At 28.6% G+C, this 26,109-nt stretch overlaps 1 protein-coding gene across 3 annotated transcripts in view; it reads left to right on the plus strand.

Annotated features, from left to right (window-relative positions):
• Positions 1-26,109, plus strand: part of LOC113377507 (protein jim lovell) — a 99,858-nt gene that overhangs the window by 41,538 nt on the left and 32,211 nt on the right. Inside the window, exons 3-4 of one of the 3 annotated variants that reach the window (XM_026617858.1) lie at positions 7,510-8,740; positions 24,323-24,463. In XM_026617858.1, the coding sequence (XP_026473643.1) occupies positions 7,564-8,740; positions 24,323-24,463 (1,318 nt within the window). In that variant the 5' untranslated portion in view covers positions 7,510-7,563. The remainder of the gene's footprint in view (positions 1-7,509; positions 8,741-24,322; positions 24,464-26,109) is intronic. The other 2 variants (XM_026617857.1, XM_026617859.1) reach the window with 2 other exon arrangements.

Here is a 26,109-nt window from a genome sequence, read left to right on the forward strand (position 1 = left end):
CATTAATAATGGTTTCTATAAATTTTAGAAACTTCAAGCACATACAATATTATGAAAATTTCGTTAAATTCAAATTAATAAAAAAAATACTAAAATAAAAATTGATAAAATATCTTCACATATTTAGTTGCACTGATTAAACAATTAAAATATTATTGAATTAATAAATTATCATTTTTGACTTATCATAGTATGATCATTTATGTATATAAATTTTCAAGAGGAACTGTTGCCCGTAAGAAAATTTTAAAGCTGGGTTTGCTTTATTGCTCTGTAAATATGTATTTAGCACAGCGCATATAGGTACATACATTTCTGAAAATAATTTTAATTTAAAATATTCCTGCTTGTGCAAATAAAGGTATTGAAGTATTATGTATTATATACTATGTTTCTCGCGTGTATTAAGCAATTATAGACCTTTGTATTAAATGAAAATTATATTTTCAAAAAAAAATTAGATAAGAATTATCTCTAACGATTTAAAAATCAATTGACATGTTTAGCGAATCATCGTTATATGAAAATAAGTTTTTTTAAAGTTACACTTATTGATTATCTCTTAGAATTTACCTTAATGCATTATCTCTCCCTAATTTTGATAAATACCGGTCAATTTTTTTTAAATTGAAGTCAGAAGTTACTCAATCAAATAGATAGAAAACACAGATATTTCATGAGTTTAAAGGTTTCATGAATTAAAGGTCTTTTTGAATAAATTTTAGTAACACTATTTATCGTACTTTAAAATATTTCACAAAAATGCTAGAATTTTCATTTCTGAATGCAAATGATTTTTTAATGTGTTGACCTTCTTACAATTAGATTACAATAAGTTGAGACGACGTCGAATTATGTCATCAAAAAATGTATTCTCAAAATTGAAAAATAAAACTTCAGATAAGTTTTCAATTTTACCAATTTTTTTAATTGAAATTATTTAAAGTTCTTATTTGAAATGCATAAATAAGTCTATTTACAAATATTTCTTACTTCAATAATGTATGAATTTTGCAAAGAAGAATATCTAATGACGAGCTAAGTTTCTTTTGCTTTTTGTTCATATTATATTACTTCAGAGAATAAGTATACTTGATGTGTATCCAACTAGAATGTTCAAAAAAGTGTAGAAATAGAAATGTGGCTGTAATAAAAAGCTGATTCAAATGAATCAAATGCTACTGATGTGCACGAAAGCGGTTTTCCAATATCTAGATTTTCACGACGGTGGTTAAAGAATTATTAAAAAATATATATTAAGTTTTTTTATATAAATTACTATCTTTCAGCTTAAAGATAAGTTGTATAAAATTTATATAAAATTGAAATAATACAATAACAGTTTTAATTTTACCCAAAATTAATAATTTTAAGCTACTAAAATATTATACCATTCAACTAGTGTGATTCGAAATTCACATTTGACACTGAATATAATAGGAACAATTTGACTTTGTTCACAAGTTAATTAAATCTTTAAGTTAATCATTATATTACTTAAAAGATTGATAACACAGTTAAATAACTTAGTAGGTAGGTACTCTTTAATACTAGACACTATACAAATCGTACACATTATAACTTTTATTAAATAATTGGGTTATTTAAATTTTTGTTTGTTTTTGTAATGTTTTCATAATAATAATATATCATGGAAGTTGTACAAAATGTGTCACTGGATAAATAATTTGAATTCAGGGTGAAATTATGACAAAAACATTCTTGTTCAATTATATCCTAATATAAAATATTTTGCACTTTCAGACACTTATTATACTATCATATGACAATATTTAAATAATGACAAAATTTTACAATCTATTCTTTAGTGGATCACAATTCTACCTATGAGTCGCGCAAATATGCTCATGAAAAGTTTTCCGACGCACTTTGGTAAACCGTGGAAAAAGATTGCTCACAATATCTTAAATATCTACTCTTAAATCTGATTTACAAATAAAATTCTAGTCCAGAATAACTTATTTTCTAAAATATATTTTTGCATAAATTAACTATTCTTTTGGAATATTTTTTTATTTGATAAATACTGAAATACATACTATCGCTTTATGGTCATATGTTACTTAATAATAATAAATGGTAATCTGCCCGAAGGCAGGTCAATGGTGTTTGTTACTTATACAAAAATTAAGAAATAAACAAATCAATATCAAATCAAATCAAGAAATAGTTAGAAGTTTTTCTAGTCAACACGTGGTAAATTACTATTAGAATTGCATATCTTTCTATTAAGATTTATCAGAGTTACCATTTGAAGAAGTAAGCGAATGATATTATATATGATAATAATTATTAATGATATATAAAACTCCTATTTTAGATACATGTTTTAAATCACAGTGAGTAGATAATCTTTACCTTTCCTATTTTATGTCTAATTTATTTAAACTATTTCGATTCATATTTATCACTAATAAAATATGCTCATCTAGTATAATCTTTTTATTAGAAAATTAAAACGGTAGAATATCTATTAGAAACAAGAATATGTGTATATAAGCAATGTTTTTCTTATGTCCGTTTTTAGAAAATTACATTCGTCAAAAAAATATGAATGTCGCTTTTTGTCAGCTTAATTAACGATTTCAAAAGATATTAGTAGGAAGCGCGAAAGGCGGCTGTGCCGCTCCGGGCCATACATACACACACTAATTCGTACAATAATATATATTATATATATACATATATATATATATATATATATATATATATATATAAATTTGAATACGATTTTATTACATACAATAACTATATAATTTTTATCCTAAATAACTAATTTAAAATGTAATTAATTGTTACATCAAGCTAAAATGTCTTATTTTCAGATAATAATTTAAAAAAAATGTTTAATTCATATTTTATTTCAATTTTATCACTATTTTAAGCCTGATAACATTTAACAATATAGTGTCAATAAAATAAAGTACAGTGCTATAGCTATAGGCATTCATAGGCTTCCCATGTTTGCAACAATAATCGAAAACATATTTTTAAAGTGGGAAAAACCAAATTAAAATCACTTTGTATATTTTCGGTTTTCCGGAATGCGGAAATATTATATATATATATATATATATATATATGCAAAAATTAAGAATTTGAATAAAGGCGATATTATAAAAGCGTTCATAATAGTTTATTGACAAATTAAAAAAACAAAAGTTATATGACTAAAAAAACGCACAGCCTACGACAATTACAACATTCCCTTAAAATTATCTCTTCATCATAAACTTGCCTTTTGTAAAGAACACTCCAAAATAATATCTTAACGCACCTCCACTCTCATACCCCAACCCACGCAGAACATACACAAACTCCCTCGTGAGTATGTATATATATGATATATATATATATATATATATAATACGTATTTTTAAACTATATAGTATTAATTTTTTTATTTAACTGCTTTCTCCTAAAATTTTCTTAATTTTAGATTATTTCATAATTAATTAGTTTAATTAACAATGAAAATTATTTTTCACTTCCAAATGATCTGAATATGCATATATATATATATATATATATATATATATATATATATATATATATATACATATGTATATTCTGAATATTATTTAAAACTAATAGAAAATAATTTTCATTATTAATTAAACTAATAATTATGAAATAATCTCAAAATAAAAGCAATGCTTAAAGATTCACGGGTTCAAATGCCCACCACCATTATCTCAAAAACAAATATAATTAGGAATTTTTTAACAACAATATTTGAAAGTTGAGGGCAAAAGACATAAAATCAGCAATGGCCTTAAATCGGGCGACATCGCTACCACGAGATAAACGGCCACATTGTCAATTTTGTAACAACATTTTTTTTCTTGTTGTTTAATTTACGATTTCTAAATAATTATTTAAAGTATATTTAATCTTAAGTATATCTAATTGTTTTATCAAATATATTGTTATTTTTAAGTTAAATACAATAGTTTTTTAATGGGGTAAAAAGGATCACCTAAAGCTTTATTCTGGCCAGGTCAGAAGCATCGATAAACAAGTATAAGAAGTCAGAAGAATAAGAAATTTAAAACTAAGCAATTTTATAAAAGATAAATTAAATTGATAGTTATTCCAACTCTGATTATGGATTTATATGACAAAGTTACAACAAAGATGGTATGCCGTTTTTATTAAAAATGTGCCTATAAAATATCTATTTCAAACAGAAGTTGTATTTACTTTATTTGTAATAATTGTATTCCAATAAACAATAAATCTAGTAAAAATAAATAAATAAGAAATACTTACAAATGCAAGATTCTTTAAAAGTACATATTTAGATTATGAATTTTAATTTTGTTGCTCAACCTAATAATTACATTGCATCGTATTGATTAAATAATATAGATATTGTTCTATAAAACCTCTTTAAAATTAAAAATAGGATGGTGAATCTTTTTGCCCCCTGTTCCTTTTTACCCGTATATGGGATAAAAAGAATCAGGTGGCAAATTTTTGAAAAATTGCAAAAGTATAGGGTTACAATGATGAATTAACTGAGAGTTTTACTGAACATAGTTAGATAGCTGTTTGTTTGGTATGTGTTATTTGTTTTGATGTAGTAATATTGGTTTTCACAGTATAATTACTAGAAGTCAGACCCTACCCTATGTTTAGATAAAAATAAATTAAATATTCATATTACATTTTTATCATTAAATTCGACTAAGTCAAATCCGATTGTTTCCGATTAATTATATTTATTCATTCATTTTTGTATCCATAAGTCAGTCGGGATCAATAATAAAAATTATTTCAAGCTCATGTCTTTTTAAGTCGAGCTTGAGTTTCGTTTTAAAACTTTTATCGTTTCGATAATATAGTGTTATAATTTTTTGTGATATGAAAATTTATGCTCTATTATAATTTGTTTTTCTAATCCGTTTAATATTTTTCTATCAGTTTAGCCAATTTGTCAAATTTCCTATACCCAGGGGCAGCGCTAAGCGATGTGCTAAGTTAGCGTCGCATGTAGCGTAATGTACGATGGGACGCCACGTGAGGTGAATTTTAAAAATTATACTTCCTAAGGGGCTTTTCACACCCACTACAAAAATTTGCGAAACATATATTGCTTTTGTTGCATACAAGTCTTATTTATATTTGCAAATTACATGTTATGGAATTTGCACAAAATATACTTTGGTTTTATAATTGCTTTGAAAGCGCTACAAAAATGCGTGTTGGAAAAAGTTATATTTTAGTTCTTGGTTATTTTATTTATTTCACAATCTTTATATGATATTCGTTCATGCAGACTTTCTTAAATGGAAAAAATAATCATACATATTGAGCTCATGAATACTTAACATAATGCCACTTATACAAGTTCTACCAACCAACACAATTTATAAAAATTTAATTTTTAGATTTATTTATATATAACTGTTTAAAAACATTTGCCTATCATATATTGTCACTGGATGAAGGGATATAACTTTTATTAACTTAGTAAAAGTAATACGTATCGGGACATGTTTTATTGGAAGTAGTGCATCTCTGCAATTCGTGTGGTTCAGACAGGGATTACAATTTTGGTTCATCAGCATCCTTCATAATACGGCTCTAAACACGTATCTAATAATTCCGAGGATATAATATGAATATTGTTTGATGTTATTGCTACTACATTTATCAGACAATCTGAGCAAAAACATGGAGCATTTGCTATAATATGGTGTAAATTTGTAATTATCATTATTAAGAAGTCACTTAATATAGTTTTTTACAATTTGTCAAATATTATGAAATTTGATTCTTATACTCTACTTTTGTTAGAAGTGAATTTAAAAACATTTCATTGATTTTTTGACGAAAATCTAACTCGTGTACCAAAAACCAACATGAAAATAATTCAATTTACTATTCTTTACTAAAATATCCAATATTTTATAAGCTGAAGCAACACTTTCTTTTAGTTTTTCCCGACATCTAAACTATTTGTTTATATTACTAACCTTATGGAAGGGACTCTTTTTGCTAGCATCAAGAACGACTCACTAATATTAGTTAATTAATAATTAATTAAAACTTAAAAAAATAATAACAGGAACAAATTGTGTAGCAAAATTATTATAGAGCATTTATGATGAAATTATTGTATTAACATCTAGAAAACGATCGTGTGTCACATCGGTCTCAAGTGTCTCTACGTAAAATTTTCATCAAAGAATTTTAAAAGTATTTTTCGTGCATTCGTATATTTTCCAGTGTTTCCTCCATCCTTCGCTAAGTTCCGCATGGCGGCGTCCAGTTCGTGCATAACATATCTCGCACATAAATCTCTCATCTTTATATGACATTATATCTACGTTTTAGCAAGCCATCTGCGTAATACCAGCTTGAAAGTGATTAATATTGCTAAATCCCCTCTAGCCACACACACACATCAAAGGCAGGTCCATGATATAGAATCATTTTGAGTTAACTGTTTATAATTACAGAGATTAATGGATATTTTACTATAACAAATTAATCTATTTTTGACTAAATATGAAATTTGCCTAGTCTGAATCTATTTATTTTTGAAAACTATTTTCTAAATAAACTACAGTAATGAGAAGAACAACTTTATTTTGTATTTCTTTGGCATTCGCAATTTTCCTGTGAATTTTATCCTAATTAATTATTATTTATGATTTTTTAATTTTCACATATCTGTCAAACGAAACAATTAAACGGAACTAAATAATTAAACCAAATTAAAGATTATTATTAGTTGAATGTATTATGCAATTGACCATAAAATAGCACAAAAAATTAGAAATCAATTTTCTATTTTCAAGCCAGAAATATGGAACTAACATTACCAATATGTTAATTTTAGCAAAATTTGCAAGAGCATAGTGATAATCAGCTATGATCTCGCAAATTCACAACAGTATCTTTAACGAGGTATTTACGATGATCCTACTTAGTCCTGTTTTACAGACGCACCAGTCGCTCGGTCTACACTGTACGGACAATTTCTTAGCAGTATAATATACAATCCAAATTTTAAATCACTTTTATTATTTGATGTGAATATATTGTTGTTGCAAATATTTGTTCTTATCGGTGTTGGCGGTTCAACCCTTAACCTGCTCCCGCGGTTTTGTTGATGCGAAGTGCATGAGCCCTTATTTACTTGCAAGTGTTGGGGTACCTTTTCGGCGTTCCCCTCATGCAAGTTAAAATGTAAACAAAACAATTCTTGCCGTCGTTTATTTTTCGTTTTGTCTTTAACTTTACAAAACTGAAGTCGCTCAATTCGCCAAAAAATCAAAACTTGTTTTCTTATTATTTTCAAATTATTCAAATCTCAAGATTATTTATATGAACAAGTGCATGCATTCACATATGTATATGTTTGCAATGTGTAACATTTTTTATCTATTCTATTTATTCTATTTATCATTTAAAACTAAAATAGTTGTTATAAATCTCTTTTCAGTTGCAATAATGTTGATATAATTCTCTTTTCAGAAATAGAATCACCATCAAGTATTGAATGCAATGCTAATCAATTGAGATCAATTAATGAAATCTTTCGTAATGGAAACGTCTTTGGCGGAATCAGATCTGGTGCAGTCGGAACCTCGAGGCGAAGAACATTATTCTTTAAGGTGGAACAATCATCAGAATCATATATTGAGTGCTTTCGGTGCATTACTCCAAGCAGAGACATTGGTAGACGTAACGTTAGTTTGTGCAGAAACGAGTGTACGCGCTCATAAAGTTGTTTTGAGCGCTTGTTCGCCATTTTTCCAGCGAATATTTTCGGAAACACCATGCAAGCATCCGGTGATAGTGTTAAAAGACTTTTGCGGATGGGAAGTACAAGCCATAGTCGATTTTATGTACCGCGGTGAAATTAGCGTTAGGCAAGAACGACTTCGGACACTGATAAAAGCAGGCGAGTCTCTACAAGTAAGGGGCTTAGTCGACCATCCGGCTGGGGCACCTGCGAATGTTAATTGTCCTGTTATAGACCAGGATGAAATAGACGAAGATGACAATGAGTCGTTTCCCGGCTCGCCTTCCACCAACCGATCGTTGTCGAATAGTTCTCCTTTGTTCGATCTGATTAGGCCGATGGACTTTGTTCCAGCATTACCGCGACGCAAACAGGCTCGGCCTAGGAGGCGATCGGGTGAGAGCGCCCAAGACATCCCGCAACCGGACAGCGCAAATTTACAACAGCAAGTGCAAGATCTTGCGGCCAGTGCTGCAGCTGGTGAACAATATTTTTGTAGGAAAACTGATGACACCGAACCTGAGGATTTGTGTGTCAAGAAAACGCCCGATCTCAAAGATACACAAAAATCCCGCCCAAATTTAATTCAACAGAAGCAACAGCACTATAAACAAATGCATCATGGTATGAGTTTAAAAGATGTGCGGAGATCTAAATCTATGAAAAGTGAATTTGAAATTGCGGAACAACAATTAGATTTATCGCTACAGCCACCGTCTGCGTCAAATTTCACACATAATTTAATGATGCATGGTGAGAGCGGCCCACCTATTGGAGCAGGTCCAGGTATGGAGCAAGGGGACTTCTCCTCGCCTCCACTCAGCTTACCTTCCATGGGCCCCGGAACTGGAGGACAGTTAGGACATTCTATTAGGAAAGACAGTTCTCCGCTGCAATTTTCGCATCTTCCGTCTGTGTCAGCTTTAACATTGACGCCACCTCACAGTAAGTTATTTTTTAGTTCTAATTATTATTTGTTTTTTTAATGCCGTTGTTAGGTATAATCTGGTTTGTTGCTTGGTGTGTATTATATGTACATTGAACAAAGCCAAGTTGTATGCAGACCCAAACATACGACAATGATAATTATAAAGATGATTATTGTAAATGTTTAACAACGTTGTATTTAATTACTTTACATTACATTCGATTGAAGAATTGGTAGTAATTTAACTACTATCATAATTTTATATTTTACTGAAAAATAATTGTATTATTCGGTGTTCATTCGTTGCGAATGAGTCCCGATACTGATTTAATTAATGAATTGTGTGAATCGCTTATCGCTGTTATCATTTTTTTTGCTCAGATTTTTGTAACTTATATGTTTTTAGTAATTGAGTCATATCTTATTTAAAATTAGTAATAATATTTATATATGTATATATATATATATATATATATAAGTAAAAATACTATATTTTACTGCTAATATCAAAGAAAAACAAATTTTTAGAACGGCACTGTACGAATTCGACACGAAGTTCATTTATTGTGCTTATTTCCATGTTTCTAATATCATTTGAAACATTCAATTTAAACATGAATTTTTACTATGAATGATTCTTCAAAAATATTACTCTTAACACAACTTCAGTGGGGGGAGAAATACATACGTTCTCGTATATATTTTGATTTATACGCGCGATATCGGGATATATGTGCGCGCAGACACATGTGAATTCCGCCACGAAAATGATTTTTATTTTTATCTAATTTGCTGATCGAGTATGCTGCAGATTCTCATTTCCCGCTTTTTTCAACAAAGTTTAACATTGATGATTTAAGAAGCCGTACCTACATGTCACTTCACGTCATAATAATTTCAAATTTGTTTAGCTTTACCCATACAGTGACACGTTGCCTTATCGAATCTGTTTAATTTTACGGTTGAACAAGCTCATAAGACCGCTAAGGGGCGCCGACACATCGCACGGGACGGGACGATTCTAATGTCGTCAAAATTCTTAGAATCCAAAAACGTCGATTTACCTTTAATTCTTAAAGCTCGAAACATAGATATCTACTTTTCAACGCCATACCTTGCGATTATTCAGCGACAGCATTCTGCAGTTTACATAAGAAAAATGAATAGAATAGCATAAAATATATTTTATTGGAGTGCTAAGTACTATTTTTAAGCTGACACGCTCTTTAACACATTTAAGAAAAACAGTGTGATATATTTGTCATACAGCAGTATCGAAACAGCTAACAAAATCTTTCAATATCCCATAATTATTTTTAAATAAAAAGCTAATATCTACTTAAAAAAATCTACTTTTATAATTTACCTTACCACGTTCGAGGTTAGTGGACATGGTGGACTCACAATCAGGATTATCATTTGACGAAATTAAAGATTTTATAAGTTAGATGATTAGTAATAGATTTATTAAATAATTAATGTATAAAAAATATTCTATTCACAATGTTCTGGTAAATTATTTCTTGAAAATGGAAATTCATACATTAAGAGAATTTACTAGAAAAACGAGGTGGGTTAGATAAACAAAGTATTTATGTAAAGGACATATTAAAAATTAAATAATATATAAATATTATGAAAATTTACTTTCTTTATAGTATCTCAATGTTTAACATCATTCAGTCATGATACTATGTCCCTTACACACAAAAGCTTAAATGCAATTTAAAGAACAACATCTGAAATGACTGAATTTACCGATAAAAATGTGCCGGAAAACGCAATTATCTGATGGATGTTTTTCTTTATAAAATTTAAGAATGGGACAACGACAAAATCGTCTCGTTTCATGTATATGCAAGCAATTTAGGATGAAGGACGTTGCGAATCAGTTGTAAAATTCTGCGCTAAGTGTGGATAGATTCTACCCGTCCCCAAGTCCCCAGGTCTCCGCTTCCCCACGTCCTCGCATTTAATTCCTGTATGAGCTATCAGAAGACCCGCCGGTGTGAGTCGGCAGGTTTATGTTAATTTCATGTGAGCATATTGCAATGCGGACAAATATAAAAGCTCAGATAGTGACAAGCATTTCGTGGAAAACTTCTTTGATACACGCGAACCACACCACACGCATAGCGCACGCACACATTATACGTTTCATTTACATACATTTACATTTAACTTTTCGACAAAATCGAATTAATTATCTTGATTTATCTATCTATGGTAACCGACATTGCTGGATACAAACGACATTGCTACGCAAACGACATAGTTTTTAATGTTTTGCCACTTACGATATAATCCTATCACACACACACGCACGCACGAACGTATATATATAATTATATATATATATATATATATATATATATATATATATATATATATATATATTTGAATAAAAAAATTAGCAGCCCATTCGTCGAAATAAAAAATAAAATTGTGTAAGTTTTATGCTTTTATCCTGGTGATGATGACACACATCAAGTGTCTAAACGTATAACAATAAAGAAAATAATTTTTTTTTCTTAACTTATTTTTTATTTCGACGAATGGGCTGCTATTTTTCTTCAAATGTGTCTCAGCGTCGAAAAAATATCAATATATATATATATATATATATATATATATATATATATATACAGTGCTGGATTTACAGTAGGGGCAATCGGGGCTACTGCCCAGGGCGGCAAATTTTGGGGGGCGGCAAAATTTGGATAGTGAGAAAAAAAAATCTATATAACTTACAACTTTTTTTAACAACATTTTTATTTCAAGAAATATAATTAACAAAACATAATACGATTGCAATGCAAAATTTGGGTTGAAATAGCCGATTATTGAAATTTATTATTTTGCCTTGCCTCCCTCTCCGAACGTAAATTATCAAATTGGTTAATAGGTTATCAAATTTGGCAATTTGGCTAATATAAAGATCCGTAAACAAGCTGAAAGTTTGAGAAAAATATTTTCTTCAGTTCTCGAGCCCTCTTAAAATGACGAATTTCTGCACTTCCACGCTTATAGCATTGAAAAAAAATTTAAACTAGTCACGCATGGCATTGTACCTTAAGACAAATTATTGAAACATCCCGTACTGAAAATTACATTTTATAAAGATTCTTAAACTTGGAAAAAAATGAAATTGAAAAATTGACTTTCAAAACACATTTTTTGTATTTTGAAATTTTATTTTGAAAATTATGAACTTTTTGCAAAGTAATCGCGCTGCGTAGCTGTTTCAGAGAAGAAATATAGAAACTCAATTACCATTTTTTGTAATTCGTGCCAAAAACTAATCAGCACGTCTCCCCATCAATACAAATATAATATTTTTTAATTATTCAAGTCGATTTCGGTAACACGGATCAACCGATTTAAATGATTCAATTCCTATTATTAAGGAGACGTGCTGATTAGTTATTGGCCAAGGCAGGTCCAACTGTTTTGAAGATACGGGCCAAAATGCGAAAAATGATAATTTAGTTGTTGAGAAAAGAAGCGTTTAATATCATTCAAAAAAATTTACAAATAATAAAAATTTACCAATAAAAAAAATTGGTGGACATTTGGTGGACAAAAGTGATCATAAGACATATGCACATCAAATCAGATATTTTAAAAATATTTTAATAAAAAGTATAAATTTTGTTTACATTTATATGGGTTATGTAACATTGTTTATTCGCGCGATTGCTTTAAAAATAGTTCGAAAGTTCGTAAAATTTCAGGGATGGGGCGGCATTTTTGCCATTGCCCCGGGGCGCTAAATTTCTAAATCCGGCCCTGTATATATATATATATATATATATATATATATATATGAGTAAGTTCTTCAAGGGCATACATCAAATAAAAGGCAAAGATTTAGAAGTTCTAAATCTTTGCCTTTTATTTGATGTATGCCCTTGAAGAACTTACTCATATTTCTCAACATCAAAATTAACTACTTTAACATATATATATATATATATATATATATATATATATATATATATATATACATATACATATATATATATATATATATATATATATATATATATATATATAGTATATATGTATGTTGTATGTATAAGAATAGTTAATTTTAATGTTGAAATGTATATACAAAATTTTAGTGGGCATAGCGTAAAGTAAAAAAGATAAAATGAAGATTTTAAAGCATCTTTATTATTCCAGACATAAAATTCTATGTCATCATCAGTAAATATGGAAAAATATGAGACAACAAATATAACGTGCATTAGTAATAGTCCGAAAGTGTAAAATATATAATTTGCATGTATTACTACAATTGTCTGCAATAAATTTTTGAATAATTTTTCTTTGATAACGCAGAGAAATCGATCCATCCAAAGCAAATTCGGACGCTCTATTTTCTCTTCGGATTCTATATTTTTTGTATTCCAAATTATTTCATTTGGAAAATTTAACAAATTTAACCAGCTTACCATTCTTATCATTAAAATAATATAAATGTTTTCATTCTATTTTTTTCTTTTTTACCCTGATGCCATCAAAAATGTTATTCCTAAATATATTTGTTAGACCTAAGCTATAATACAGTAAAGAGAGAATTTAACTCGTTCATCTCATTTGAGTTTACTAAACAGCATTATTTCGCGTCACTATACTAAAAATCCGTAAAATTCTCTCTCAATACACTTTCAGAAAAATTCAAGTAATTTTAGGTTTAAGACAGCTGTAAAAATATCGAGAAAAATAGGGCATTTTACTGCGGATAAACGATTTTAATGCGAAGCGATTTTAATGTTTAAGGATGAAACTTTTTAATGAAGATCTTTCTAAATATGGAGCCTGTCGTTTTACTATACGTATATATATATATATATATATATATATATATATATATATATATATATATTGCACTTCAATAATTTTGTCATTTAACTCGAGCATGCCAATTTATGCCATTGACAGATGACTCATTCCTCACGCAATCTGCCAATGAAGTGCCATCTGCATATGATTTGAGGTAGCAAAATTATTTTATGTTATTGTAGCGTTATAGGCATATAGGATTCAATATTTGAAGTTTCATAGTCTTGCTTATTACAGGAATAATAAGCTGAAATTTAAATTTCATGACATAAGCCAAATCGTACGTAAGGAACCTTTATTTCGTAAAATTTATTCTGCGAAATAAATTATCTTACTTATTGCATCTATTCTCATTTAAGCTGTGAAATCATTCTAATAGTTTATTTTAATAAATTTTTAACCATTTTTTTTTCTATCTGGACTATCACTGTGTACAACTTTCAGCACGTTATCGAACTTATGACAAAATAAATACGCTCATAATCAGTATAAGCACGTGTATGAAGATTCAAATAAAATGTTTATAAGCATTGTAAGCCGTTCCACCCCTCTACTGATACTTCTCTCTTAGGTTTTCTATGTTTTTTCCCTCAAGTAATCATTCATCCGCACTACTCTTTCTCCCCCATTTCACCTAATCGGTTAAGTTTACCATCTATAATAGTTCACTGTTTTACACGATTTAACCTTAAAATAAATCCGACCAGTTTCCTTTTCATTGTATATTGTATATATATATATATATATATATATATATATATATATACGTATAAATAATAGTTATTATTTTTTCCAGAAAAGTGTCCTTTTCTAATGTTACAAGTTTAATTTTTTGAAAAAAATATTTTTTTAAGTGTTTTTGTCCTGGTGGTATGTATAATGTTTCTCTATGTATATAATTGTTTTTTATTATTAGTAAAAAATTGTCTAATTTATGGTAGTTGCCGAATGATGACACGCATCTGGTGTCGTAACGTATAAATAAAAGTTCTTAAATACTTTATAACTTTTTTATTTGACGAATGGGCTGCTAGTTAAATATATTTAGGGCAGGGTGGAGCACAAAGATCCAATTTGTCTTTAAGCAATTATATTATGAAAACTTAACGAATTATATCCCAACAAATAGCACATGTCAAACAAACAACTATCTAACTATGTTCAATAAAACTGCCAAACATTTATTATTGTAGAAATGTGTTTTTTTGTTGTTTATCAAAAATTTGTCACCTGGTCCTCTTTAACCTATAGGCCATAGGGGTATCATAAGACGGTCAGAGAATAAACAGGTCCAATTTTTTTTAAATTGTAAAGAGATTTTACGAAATAATATCTATATTATTCAACCAATGCAAAATATGAATTCCATGGGTATATTTTGTACAGAGATAACACTGTATATAACCTTGATCTGATAATTTGTCAGAAATATTCAACAGGAGAGTTGAAATTACTATTTATTTAATTTATGTCTTGTAAAATTGTTTTATGGCTTAATTTATTTTTTCATTTACCTATTTTTATTGTTTACACCTTTGCCAGGATAAAGGTTGGGTTGGTCCTTTTTACCTCACCCACGTGTAAGATTTTATAAATGTTATATAAAAAACTTTAAAATGTATATTTAAAAATTATATTTAGGTTTTGTAAAAAAAACTAACAAGGAAGGTGAATACCTTCGTTATTTTCAAACTCTTCTGTTTATCTCCTGATATCTCCTGATAGTGATTTTTTTCAGATTCATTTTTAATATTATATATATATATATATATGTATATATATATATATATATATATAGATATATATATTCTGAGGCGTCCTGTTGTTGTAATGACATCGCCCTAATGCTTTAGGGCGCAGATCTGCACAATAATTTATGCGTTTAAAATTTAAAAAAGCAAATCAATATTGAAATCATTCATAGAAAATTATACTCTGTGATTGTTTATTACCATAGATAAACAAGTATAATTGTTTATTACACAGTTAATGAAATTACACCGTAGTTTTTAAATTCAATCACTAATTAACAGATTTGAAACTAATAATAATAATATCAATGATCAAAATAAGACTTTATAGCAATAACTCAAGTGAGTTTGGAGTTCAGTTAATACTAGAAAATTAAGAGCTTAATTAATTAGAAAAAATATTTGAAAGTATTTAGTGTGCAGAATTTACTTTATTTTTTATTTGGTATTTATTTTTGGTTATACAACAAATATCTAATATAATTTAATCATACTTACATTAAATACCAGATAAGAATTCTCTGAAAAAATCACTTCGCGTTTAGGCTTTGAACTATTTTCGAACACACTACTAATATAACCTTAATAATAAATTTATCATGCGTTTTAATTAAATGTATACGCATCAACTTTAATTGTAAATGTATATGTATATGTATATATACATATATATATATATATATATATATATATGTATATATATATATTCATATATATATATATATATATCTGCTGTTAGCTTTGAGTACCTGCTGCAGTAAAACTATATTAGAAAATTCAAAAGCTACTGATCAGACGCGTATTTGCACAAGGGCTGAACGATCTAAAGCCTAAGGCACCAAAATTACAGGGGCGGCAGATTATTTTTCCCTAAAATTTACATGTGATAAAATCCCAACGATGGGGATGTGTGAAATTAAGTAGCCTCGCGGCTTTCAGCTCATATACACCTCTATATGGCGCATATAATATAGATTTGCCGTATATTTAACTTCCCGTAGGGTAAGTTATAGTAATCGCAAAAAAATCGAAAATGAAATTTTTTATATATCTTTACGTTTCAAAGGTTTCTGAACATTTTGGCATACCTTAGAAAAAATGGATGTATGTGTGTGTGTGTGTGTGTGTGTGTGTGTGTGTATGTGTGTGTGTATGTGTGTGTGTATGTGTGTGTGTATGTATGTATGTGTGTGTATGTATGTGCGGATACAAATTTTCGTCGACGATTTCGGGAACACGGATCAACCGATTTGAATAATTCAAAAAACATTCGATTCGTATTGATAAGGAGACGTGCTGATTAGTTTTTGGCGAAGGCAGGTCTAGCCGTTCCGAAGATACGGGGCAAAAAGTGCCGAAAACGGTAACTCAGTTTTTAAGAGAACGGAGCGTCCGATTTGAATAATTCAAAAAACGTTTCACTTGTATTGACAAGATGAAGAATCGATAAAATTTTCATGAAGGTAGGTCTAGCGGTTTCGGAGATATGGAGGAAAAAGTAAAAAAATGAGCCATTTGGCGGTCAAAAATGATCATTAGACATATGCACATCAAATTATCAGATATTTTATAGAGATTTTAACAATAAGTATACATTTTGTTAACATTCCTATGGGTTCCGTACCAATGCTTATGCGTTAGACAGCGACGCGGCACTTACGCGCTTTATATTTTGTCCCTATGCAGTTAAAACAGTACGATTGCTTTGAAAAAAGTTCAGATCTTCCACAATATGTTAAAATAAAGAAAAATTTTTTTTTCAAAAAAAAAAAACAAAAAAAAAATTAAAAAAAAATTTTTTTTTTAAAAAAATTTTTTTTTCAAAAAAAAGTAATTTTTTGGCCAATTTATAGTTTCTCAAAAATCTTATTTTTTTCAAAGTAATTTTTTTTTCAAAAATGTTAATCGTTTTTAAAAAAATAATAATTTTTGGTACGGGAAGTTCCAGCAATTTGCCTTAAGGCACGATGCCTTAATTGCCTTAAGACAGAATTCCACTTACAGCTAGTTCAAGTATAGAAATATAAGCTCAAGCATGTGACTACCTCGTATATGCGATATTAAGTAAATATATCAAGATTCTGAAGCGCATCTTAAACGAGTATTTCAATTTTTTTTTTGTATAATTGCACTCATATATCCGTGATGTATTTTTCGTTCTTTAGTTACGTGTGTAAAACTATTTCACATAGTTTCAGTAAAAGCTAGTTGCATTTAGCCTTAAGGAGGTTGCATGATCTTCCCGAACTGTGTAATAATTGATTTAATCAATCGAATTTGAGATTTAGATATTTAGATGAAATTAACTATTTCTTTGGAAAATAAAGTTATCGCTATCAATTGAATCTAAACATTGCTATTTCCAACTGATATTTTTCAGACACATCGAATGACTTTTAAATTTTTGAAATCGGTCCCGCCGTTTTTGGAAAAACGACGATTTACGATAAAAAATCTGTTCACTCACACGCACACACACACATACTTTTTCCAAATTTGGTCTCATTCGATTCAGAATGGCTTGAAACGTCGAGAAAACATAAAATTAGCGAATCGAATTTTTTGATGAAAACATAAACTTCTCCTTAGGGAAGTTACTTAAATAATTAAAGCTTTTGATACTTTCATATTATGCAATAATTGGCTTGATAACTTATTGATTTCAACTATAAACTAGTGGGGTGGGTGGCATCGTGCCTTAAGGCAAATTGCTGGAACTTCCCGTACCGTAACGAAATGTTCGAGGATTACTGAATGTTTTCAAATAGATTATTATAAATATTGTAACATTGTCTAATATTTATAAATATTATATAAACTGAATTGCAGAGTTGAAATTATTTGTAAAGTATATTAGAACTATAGTCAGAATTAAAAATAAATATTTTCGATATACAAAAAACTAAAAAAACTAAAAAAAAAAAAAAAAAATGGGACAATTTTTTTTTTCCAAAATCGATTATTTTGTTAAGACAAGCAGAAAGTTCTTTGAATCATTTAAATCGGACGCTTAGTTCTCTCAAAAACTGCCATTTTTTACATATTTAGCTCCGTATCTTCAAAATGGCTGGGCCTGCCTTTACCAAAAACTAACAAACACTTCTCCCAATCATTACTAATTGAATGTTTTTTAGATCATTCAAATCGGATACTCCGTTTTCTCAAAAATACGATTTCTATTTTCTGCACTCTTTGCTCCGTATCTCCGAAACGGCTGGACCTGCATTTGCCAAAAACTAATCAGCTCTTTTCCCTATCAATAGGAATCGGATGTTTTTTGAACCATTCAAACCGGTTGATCCGTGCGCCCTAAAACGTGACTGGAAATTTGTATCCATACATACATACACACACACACACACACACACACACATCCATTTTTTCTGAGGTATGCCAAAACGTTCAGAAACCTTCAAAACGTCGAGAAATGTAAAAATTTTCAATTCCGATTTTCGGCCTATTACAATAACTTACCCTACGGGAAGTTAATAATATACAGGACCAAAAGGTACTTTTGAATTGGTAGCGTCATTGAAATTTTTCGTTCCAAGATACAGCAGTGTCAACATAATTAAGGATCACATAAGGATGATGTAATTTTTAAAATATAAAATCTTTTTCCGTGTACATTCATAAAAAACAAACAATATTTATATAACTAGTTTTTTTAATCAGGTTTTAAAGAGTAAAAAACTTATTTTTTACACCCTATATCTTTTATAATATTCAAAATCTTAGTTATGAATTTAGAATAGCTCTAAATTAATAACTTTTAGTATTTTTTATCAGAAGATATTATGCTTCTTGTAGAGAATCCAATTCGCTATATTTTACGATTTCTTGATGTTTAAATACATTTTTATTCATTTGAGTATCGAGTATGTGCATGTGAATATAGTTTTGGTATGTACGTGCATGTGAATACACTTAGTCAATGTTTTGGTCAAATAATTACTTAAATTTTGAAAATATATATCATTTGAAAAATGCCGATTACTATTCATGTTAATTTTTCGGACGAATCCTTTCTTTAAGAGTTGAAAATTTAATTTATAGTTTTCTTAGAAAATCATAAATCAATTATAAAAATTCCAAATTTATTCGAATTGTATCAAATGAAATCACTTTCATTATTTTTGTGCACATGTCAGTTAAATCTTTTTTTTAACGTTAACGGGTTAACGTTAACATTGATTATACTTTATATTGGATAGGTTATTTAGTTATGAACCCAACTAAAGCAAAAATATTATCAAATTTTTGTGGAGCAGTCAAAAGATATTCGACTTACAAAAAATCACCGAAAATAAATAAGGCTTTTGCTAAATTAGTAATAAATTCGAAACAAAGTTAGAAATAAGTAATAATATTGTCTATACTATGTAAAGGAAAAACGAAAGCGATTGTTCGTCAAGTAGCTATCTTTTTTCTATGAGTTGCCAAGTTGCTATTCAGGCGCTGAGTTACTTTTTATACCTTTTCGATTGCGAACTATTTTACATTAAAGTAGTTGGTACTTCCTGAACAATTAGAGATCTGCAAAAAATATAGATTTTTGACAAATATTGTTTATGTTTTTCAGTATTTATTCTTTTTTTGTTTCGTACACTTAAGGTTTACATTTTTGGAGTAATAGTATATCAAACCACATAAATTTAATCTAAAATTCATTTATTAAATTTTGCCAAATAAATGCCGAATATTTCAATTGGAGCATATTAAAATTGTAGTAGCAGTTTCTAGTTCAATGTTTATTTTCCGTACCATATTTTTTAACATATGTTTCTGTATTCGTTACCAAATGTGTCTAAATGCTGAGTAATTTTCCATTTTTTTCCCTTCTCGTAATAATAGGTGTGAAAGACGCCACTTACAACTTAGTAAACGATGGCCACGACCTACGGTGGATATACTTTCATTTTCTTTAGCGCGTAAATATTTTCATCTTGAAAAATGGCTTATAGCATTTAACTTTCTTTAGTTTTTGATATTTTGCAATGGTTTAATATTTTGTTAAATTCTGTTTGTAATTTGGAGTGCCTTTTTGTATTATGAATGAAATCCAACTGCTTTTTTATCACTTTCCACTCGCGAATTCCGGGATTCATATGAATTTTGTCTCCGGACCGGCGGCATCCGAGTTGGAAGGGTTAATCCCTAATTGTTTATTGTCAATTATATCGAAGCCTTTTGAGAGGTCTATTTGGACCATCTACATTATCCTGCGTGGCTGTAGGCTCACATTGTTAGTAAATCAATTAAAAATTTTAAAATTGTTGTCGTGTACGCTCACTACACTTTGAAAAATGAAATTTATTCATTAAAATAATCTAGTAATCATTGTGTGTTATATTTAAACTATCGATGATATTTAATTCATTAATTTCATTATTAATAAATTGTTGTTTTTTTTTTAATAATCTTATAATAAAATGAATAAAATAGTTCATTACAGATCATAAAGTTTATATATATATATATATATATATAATTATATATAGGGTAAGGTGGGGCACAAAGGTCCAATTTGTCTTTGAGCTGAAAAAACCAAACGAACTTGAAAAATAAAGATATTGAAAAAACTAAACGAACTAGATCAGAGTTGGAATAACTATTAATACAATTTGTTCTAATAAAATTGTTTTTTTTAACTTATTTTATTTACTATTCTTTTATTGTTTACACTTTGCCAATATAAAGATTTTGTTAGTCCTTTTCACCCCAACCGGATATGAGTTTATGTAAAAAAACTGAGAATCTAACTTAAAAGATTAATAGGTACATCCTATAAAACAATTAACTAATGTATATTTATGTCGATTTCTATACCGTTGATAAAAGCATAGAGGTGTTAGATCTCCGATTATAATAATTATTTAAAGCTTCCGTTTGCTAAATCTTATTTGAAATAACTCATAAATTATGTTTTCCCAGTATGACCTAATTCACACATTGTAAAAATATGTTTTTGTATCAATTTAAAAAAAGTCACCATATCATCAGAGTTGGAATAACTATTAATACAATTTGTTCTAATAAAATTGTTTTTTTTAACTTATTTTACATTTTTATTTAATATTATTTTATTGTTTACACCTCGCCAGTGTAAAAATTTCGATAGTCCTTTTTACCCCAACCGGATATGAGCTTACGTAAAAAAACTGAGATGCTAACTTAAAAGAACAATAGGTACATCCTATAAAACAATTAAATAATGTATATTTAAAAATTATATTCAGGTATCGTTAACTAAACAACCGTGCTTAAAAACTTCAACTTTAAACTATTAATAAGGAAACTACTTACTAACTCGACCAGAATTCAGTTATGTCGATTTCTATACCGTTGATAAAAGCATAGAGGTGTTAGATCTCCGATTATAATAATTATCTAAAGCTTCCGTTTGTTAAATCTCATATGAAATAACTCATAAATTATATTTTCCAAGTTTTGTTTTTCAAGTTCTATTACACCATGTACATAAGTGTTTATTTGCAAATTATGACCTCCCGACTCAGCTCTTTGAAAATCGGTTTTCGGCGCTTCTTTAGCACTTCAGGTGCAACTAATTGATTATCCGTGAATATGTTAAGGCGCGATTTCACTTAGTGATTTCAGCATCATCTTGATGATGATTTACGTTATGACAATTAGATTCTTTCAGGTTTTTAATTACATAAATAGTATATTAAATATTACTTTATAAAAAAAAAGTTATCATTGAAATTAGGAAGAGCTTATTTCATTACATACGTATATGCGTGTTTGTTACTACATTTTTTCTCGTATTCAAAATAAATTTAAACCGCAAAATAATATTCGTTATCATTTGAAAATTTAATTAAAACCAATTTTTTGAAAACGTTGATGTTTTTCAGCTTTTGTATACATGAAAACTTTAACAAAATACATATACATTTTTGTTCAAATTTACGTATTGTTAGTGTTATGATATATATATATATATATATATATATATATATATATATATATATATATTTACTTGTTACACAAACTCCAAACTCCAAACAACCTGCCTCGTTTGGAAAAAGCTTTTTTATAAAATATGTATTATTTATTTTTATTTTAATTTTACAATTATTTAAAACTTGTCATATAACTCGACGCAACCATCCAGTAATTAAAAACAGTTTTATTTAAAGGAAAATGTTTTTATTATGAAAACATACGTTTCGGGTCTTGATTTGACCCATCTTCAGTGCATACAAATAAATTGAAAAAAAAACACAAAAACATACAAAAATTGTACGAAAAAATTATGAAACACAAATTAATAAACGTCGAGTTATATGACAAATTTTAAATAAATAAACAAAAATAAATAATATATTTTTTATAAAAAAGCTTATTCCAAACGAAACATGTTGTCCGTTTGGAGTTTGTGTAACAAGTAAAATGTGTGCATACGTGTTTGCGGAAAATTGTGGAAATGTTTCGTCATTGGTTGTAAGACATAAACATCTTCTTTCAATAAAACTGTTTTTATTTACTGGATGGATGCTCAAGAACAATGTTATCATATTATTTCACCATCTGAAGAAAATCCTGGCTTTATATATATATATATATATATATATGTGTGTATATATATACATATATTAAAAAAAATCGTTCTAATAATAACTGAAAGAACAGAAGTTTTAAAAGTACAATGTGCTCTATGTATTGAAGAAACTGCTCTATGAATTTGATATTTGGTCGATAAGCATGTAAAACTATTCATAATACTTGATTTTTGTCTCGCAGATTTTTTTAAAATGTAATCTAAACAATTTCGAAAAATTGCATCGTGTAAAAACGCATTTAGGTAAACACAGTTACTCTTAACGTCGTAGTTTAAGTTTTGCTCAACGACTTCTTTGAAATTTCTGTTACTTCTGTTCATTTTTTGTGAATCTATATTATATATAGTGTGTACTGCTTAGTATTACAATGAATATTATATCTTATTTTACTTCTGGAAATTATTTCAAAGTCGATTAATTTCTTTTAATATTTTAAGCATGCCTTTATTGCTTATGATTAGAGAAGTGTGGGTTTTGTAGAATTTTGCTTAGAATGTAAATTATATTGTTCTATATTAATCGCAAAATAATAAGCTTTAAGAAATATTATATTCAAATTACAATATAAGACTTCAAAAATAAGATGAAATCTTTAGAACAAAATGCAGTTGTGTTGTGCCAGTTAAAATTGTAGAACTTTTAGTTTAGAATAATAACTGCTATGGCAATTGGACAGATGTCAAAACAAGTGCAATATTGTTTCGTTCGAGGCTTTCGGGATTTTACACTAAAAAACCCTCCGCTCATACGCAAACCTTGATCAAACTTCAATATTCTTTCTTTTCAGGAAAATTGACTTTCAGCAATGTGTTTTATAAAACAAAGTCAAACTAGTGGTGCATGGCGTCGTGCCTTAAGGCAAATTGCTGGAACTTTTCGTACCAAAAAATACAATTTTTAAAAAGGATTCAAGTTTGAATTTTTTACTTTATAATATTTTGGAGATTTTGAACTTTTTTTCGAAGCAATTGCGATACTGTAGAAAGGAAAAATAGAAGCGCGTGTGTCACAGTATAACGGATAAACATTGTACGGAACCCATAGAAAAGTAAACAAAATGTTGTTATTATTAAAATATCTATAAAATATGTGATAATTTTATGTGCATGAAAGAAATCGATTGTTTTTTGAATCATTCAAATTGGTTGATATGTGTTCTCCTTGTTATCCTTGACGAAAGTTTGTATCCGCATATACATACACACACGCAAACACACACTCATACATACATCCTTTGCGATTACTGTAACTTACTCTACGGAAAGTTAATTAATTTCTGTTTTTACATAAGAAAATGGCATTATATAGTGTCAAATTAAAGCAGGGTTGTAAAGGACGCGTTACGTAAAATCGAAATTTAAAAATGAACTATTTAATAAGAAAACAAATGCGTAATTGGCGCTAATTTTATGTGAACTTAATCCCTCAGTGTTCGGCTTGGACTCCCCCTTGGGTCTGTTTCCGACTGGAATGGACCCGGGTAAGCTGTACTCGCCGCTGCTTGATTTAGATCTTCGGGGTCAGCACGCCGGGTCATTGGGTGACAACTCGTCATACTCGAAGAAAAAACGTGAGTATCTCATTTATGCATATGTGTGTTGGTGTATCCCACCGAATTAGTTCACGTCAATCACAAATAAGACGAATTATCGATACAATATGTTTAGTAAAAAGATAACTGCTGCACAAAACTGTGGGACTGTTTCATGTAGTGGAAGATCACCAGATCAATAGATCAGCGATCGGAGACTGTGATGATACGGCATGCTATTCAACGGTCAAAGATGCCGACACAACATCGTTGTGCAAACAGTTAAAGGACAGATAGTCATTTTAGAATTAGTAGAAACATAGATCAGTGAGGGTGTTAGAATATTTTCGATAATTAATTTCTTGCGAGGTTAGTCAATGAAATTCCAAAAAACTAGTGGCGTATGGCATCGTGCCTTAAGACAAATTGCTGGGACTTTCCGTATCAAACATACTAACTGTTTTGAAACTATATTGATAATTAATTAATTAATAACTATTTTGAAAAAAAAAATATTTTGAAATATTCTGAAAATTGTGAACATTTTTTTAAAAGCAATCGAGCTGCTTTAGCTGCGTAGATATAAAATATCTTTAGCCGCGTCGCATTCTAACGCATAAAGAAAATTTATGAATGATTGAAATTGGAATCGAATGTTGAATCATTCAAGTCACACAAGCATCCATTTTTCTAAGGCATGTCAAAATATTCAGAAAACTTTAAAACTTAAAGATATATAAAATTTTTCATCATCGATTTTCTTGCGATTACTATAACTTGATTTTGATATACCAAAATAAAGTGGTTTTCTGTGGCAAGCATGAATGGAACATTTTCAGGAAAAAATATTTCATTCACGTCATAAACCTGCAAAGGTATAGAGTTATAGTTATATTAGGTATAAAGTGGTTTTAAGAAAGTTAATTCAAGCGTTTTGAAAACACTAAAAAGTGACAAAATTATTATTTGAAAATTGCACTTCAAAATAAAGGTGCGATTGAAATATTTATATTTTACATAAGTGTTAGCAAAATGATCAAAATTTAGTTAATCTCAGGATTTCATACCTGAATCATCTGAGTTTTGTTTTTTAACGTGAAAATCGACCAGTTCATCTTTTTGCGTGTAGGTTGCCAAGCGCTGAAACGGATTACATTTCATAACTTCAGAAATCCTACAAGCATATCGGCAAATAAGAGATCTTGGTAAACTTCTGATGATAGTTATTTCACATATTTGAGAAGAAAATCTTGTCAGAATATTTCGACAACACAATAGATATTTTTTAAGAGACTAACAGCAAATGCTATATGTTATGGCTTTTGAAATGTAGACTTCCCAGTATATTTTAATCAAATTTCTTCTAATTCAAATAGAAATTCTGAATATTTTTAGAATGTATTTTTTATTTGTAGAATAAAATAGTAGGATTTATAATAGTCTTTATTGACTAACGAGATAAAATAACTGTCAATTATATTATGTCTAATTTTGGCAAATGATAATTTATTCAAACAATAATTGCGAATTATTAATTTTAACAAATATAAATATATTATTAAATTACATAATTGAATTTGTAAAAAAAAAAATTGAAAAAAAATACATGAGTTTTGTTTCAGATTAAATTCTTTTATCAAACTTTTTGATAAACGATATTTTATTCCAAAAAATCTTAAGCTACC

Source organism: Ctenocephalides felis, unplaced genomic scaffold, assembly GCF_003426905.1.
Source record: "Ctenocephalides felis isolate EL2017-DRISC unplaced genomic scaffold, ASM342690v1 CF-g0.4_SCAFFOLD_01886, whole genome shotgun sequence".
Taxonomy (NCBI): domain Eukaryota; kingdom Metazoa; phylum Arthropoda; class Insecta; order Siphonaptera; family Pulicidae; genus Ctenocephalides; species Ctenocephalides felis.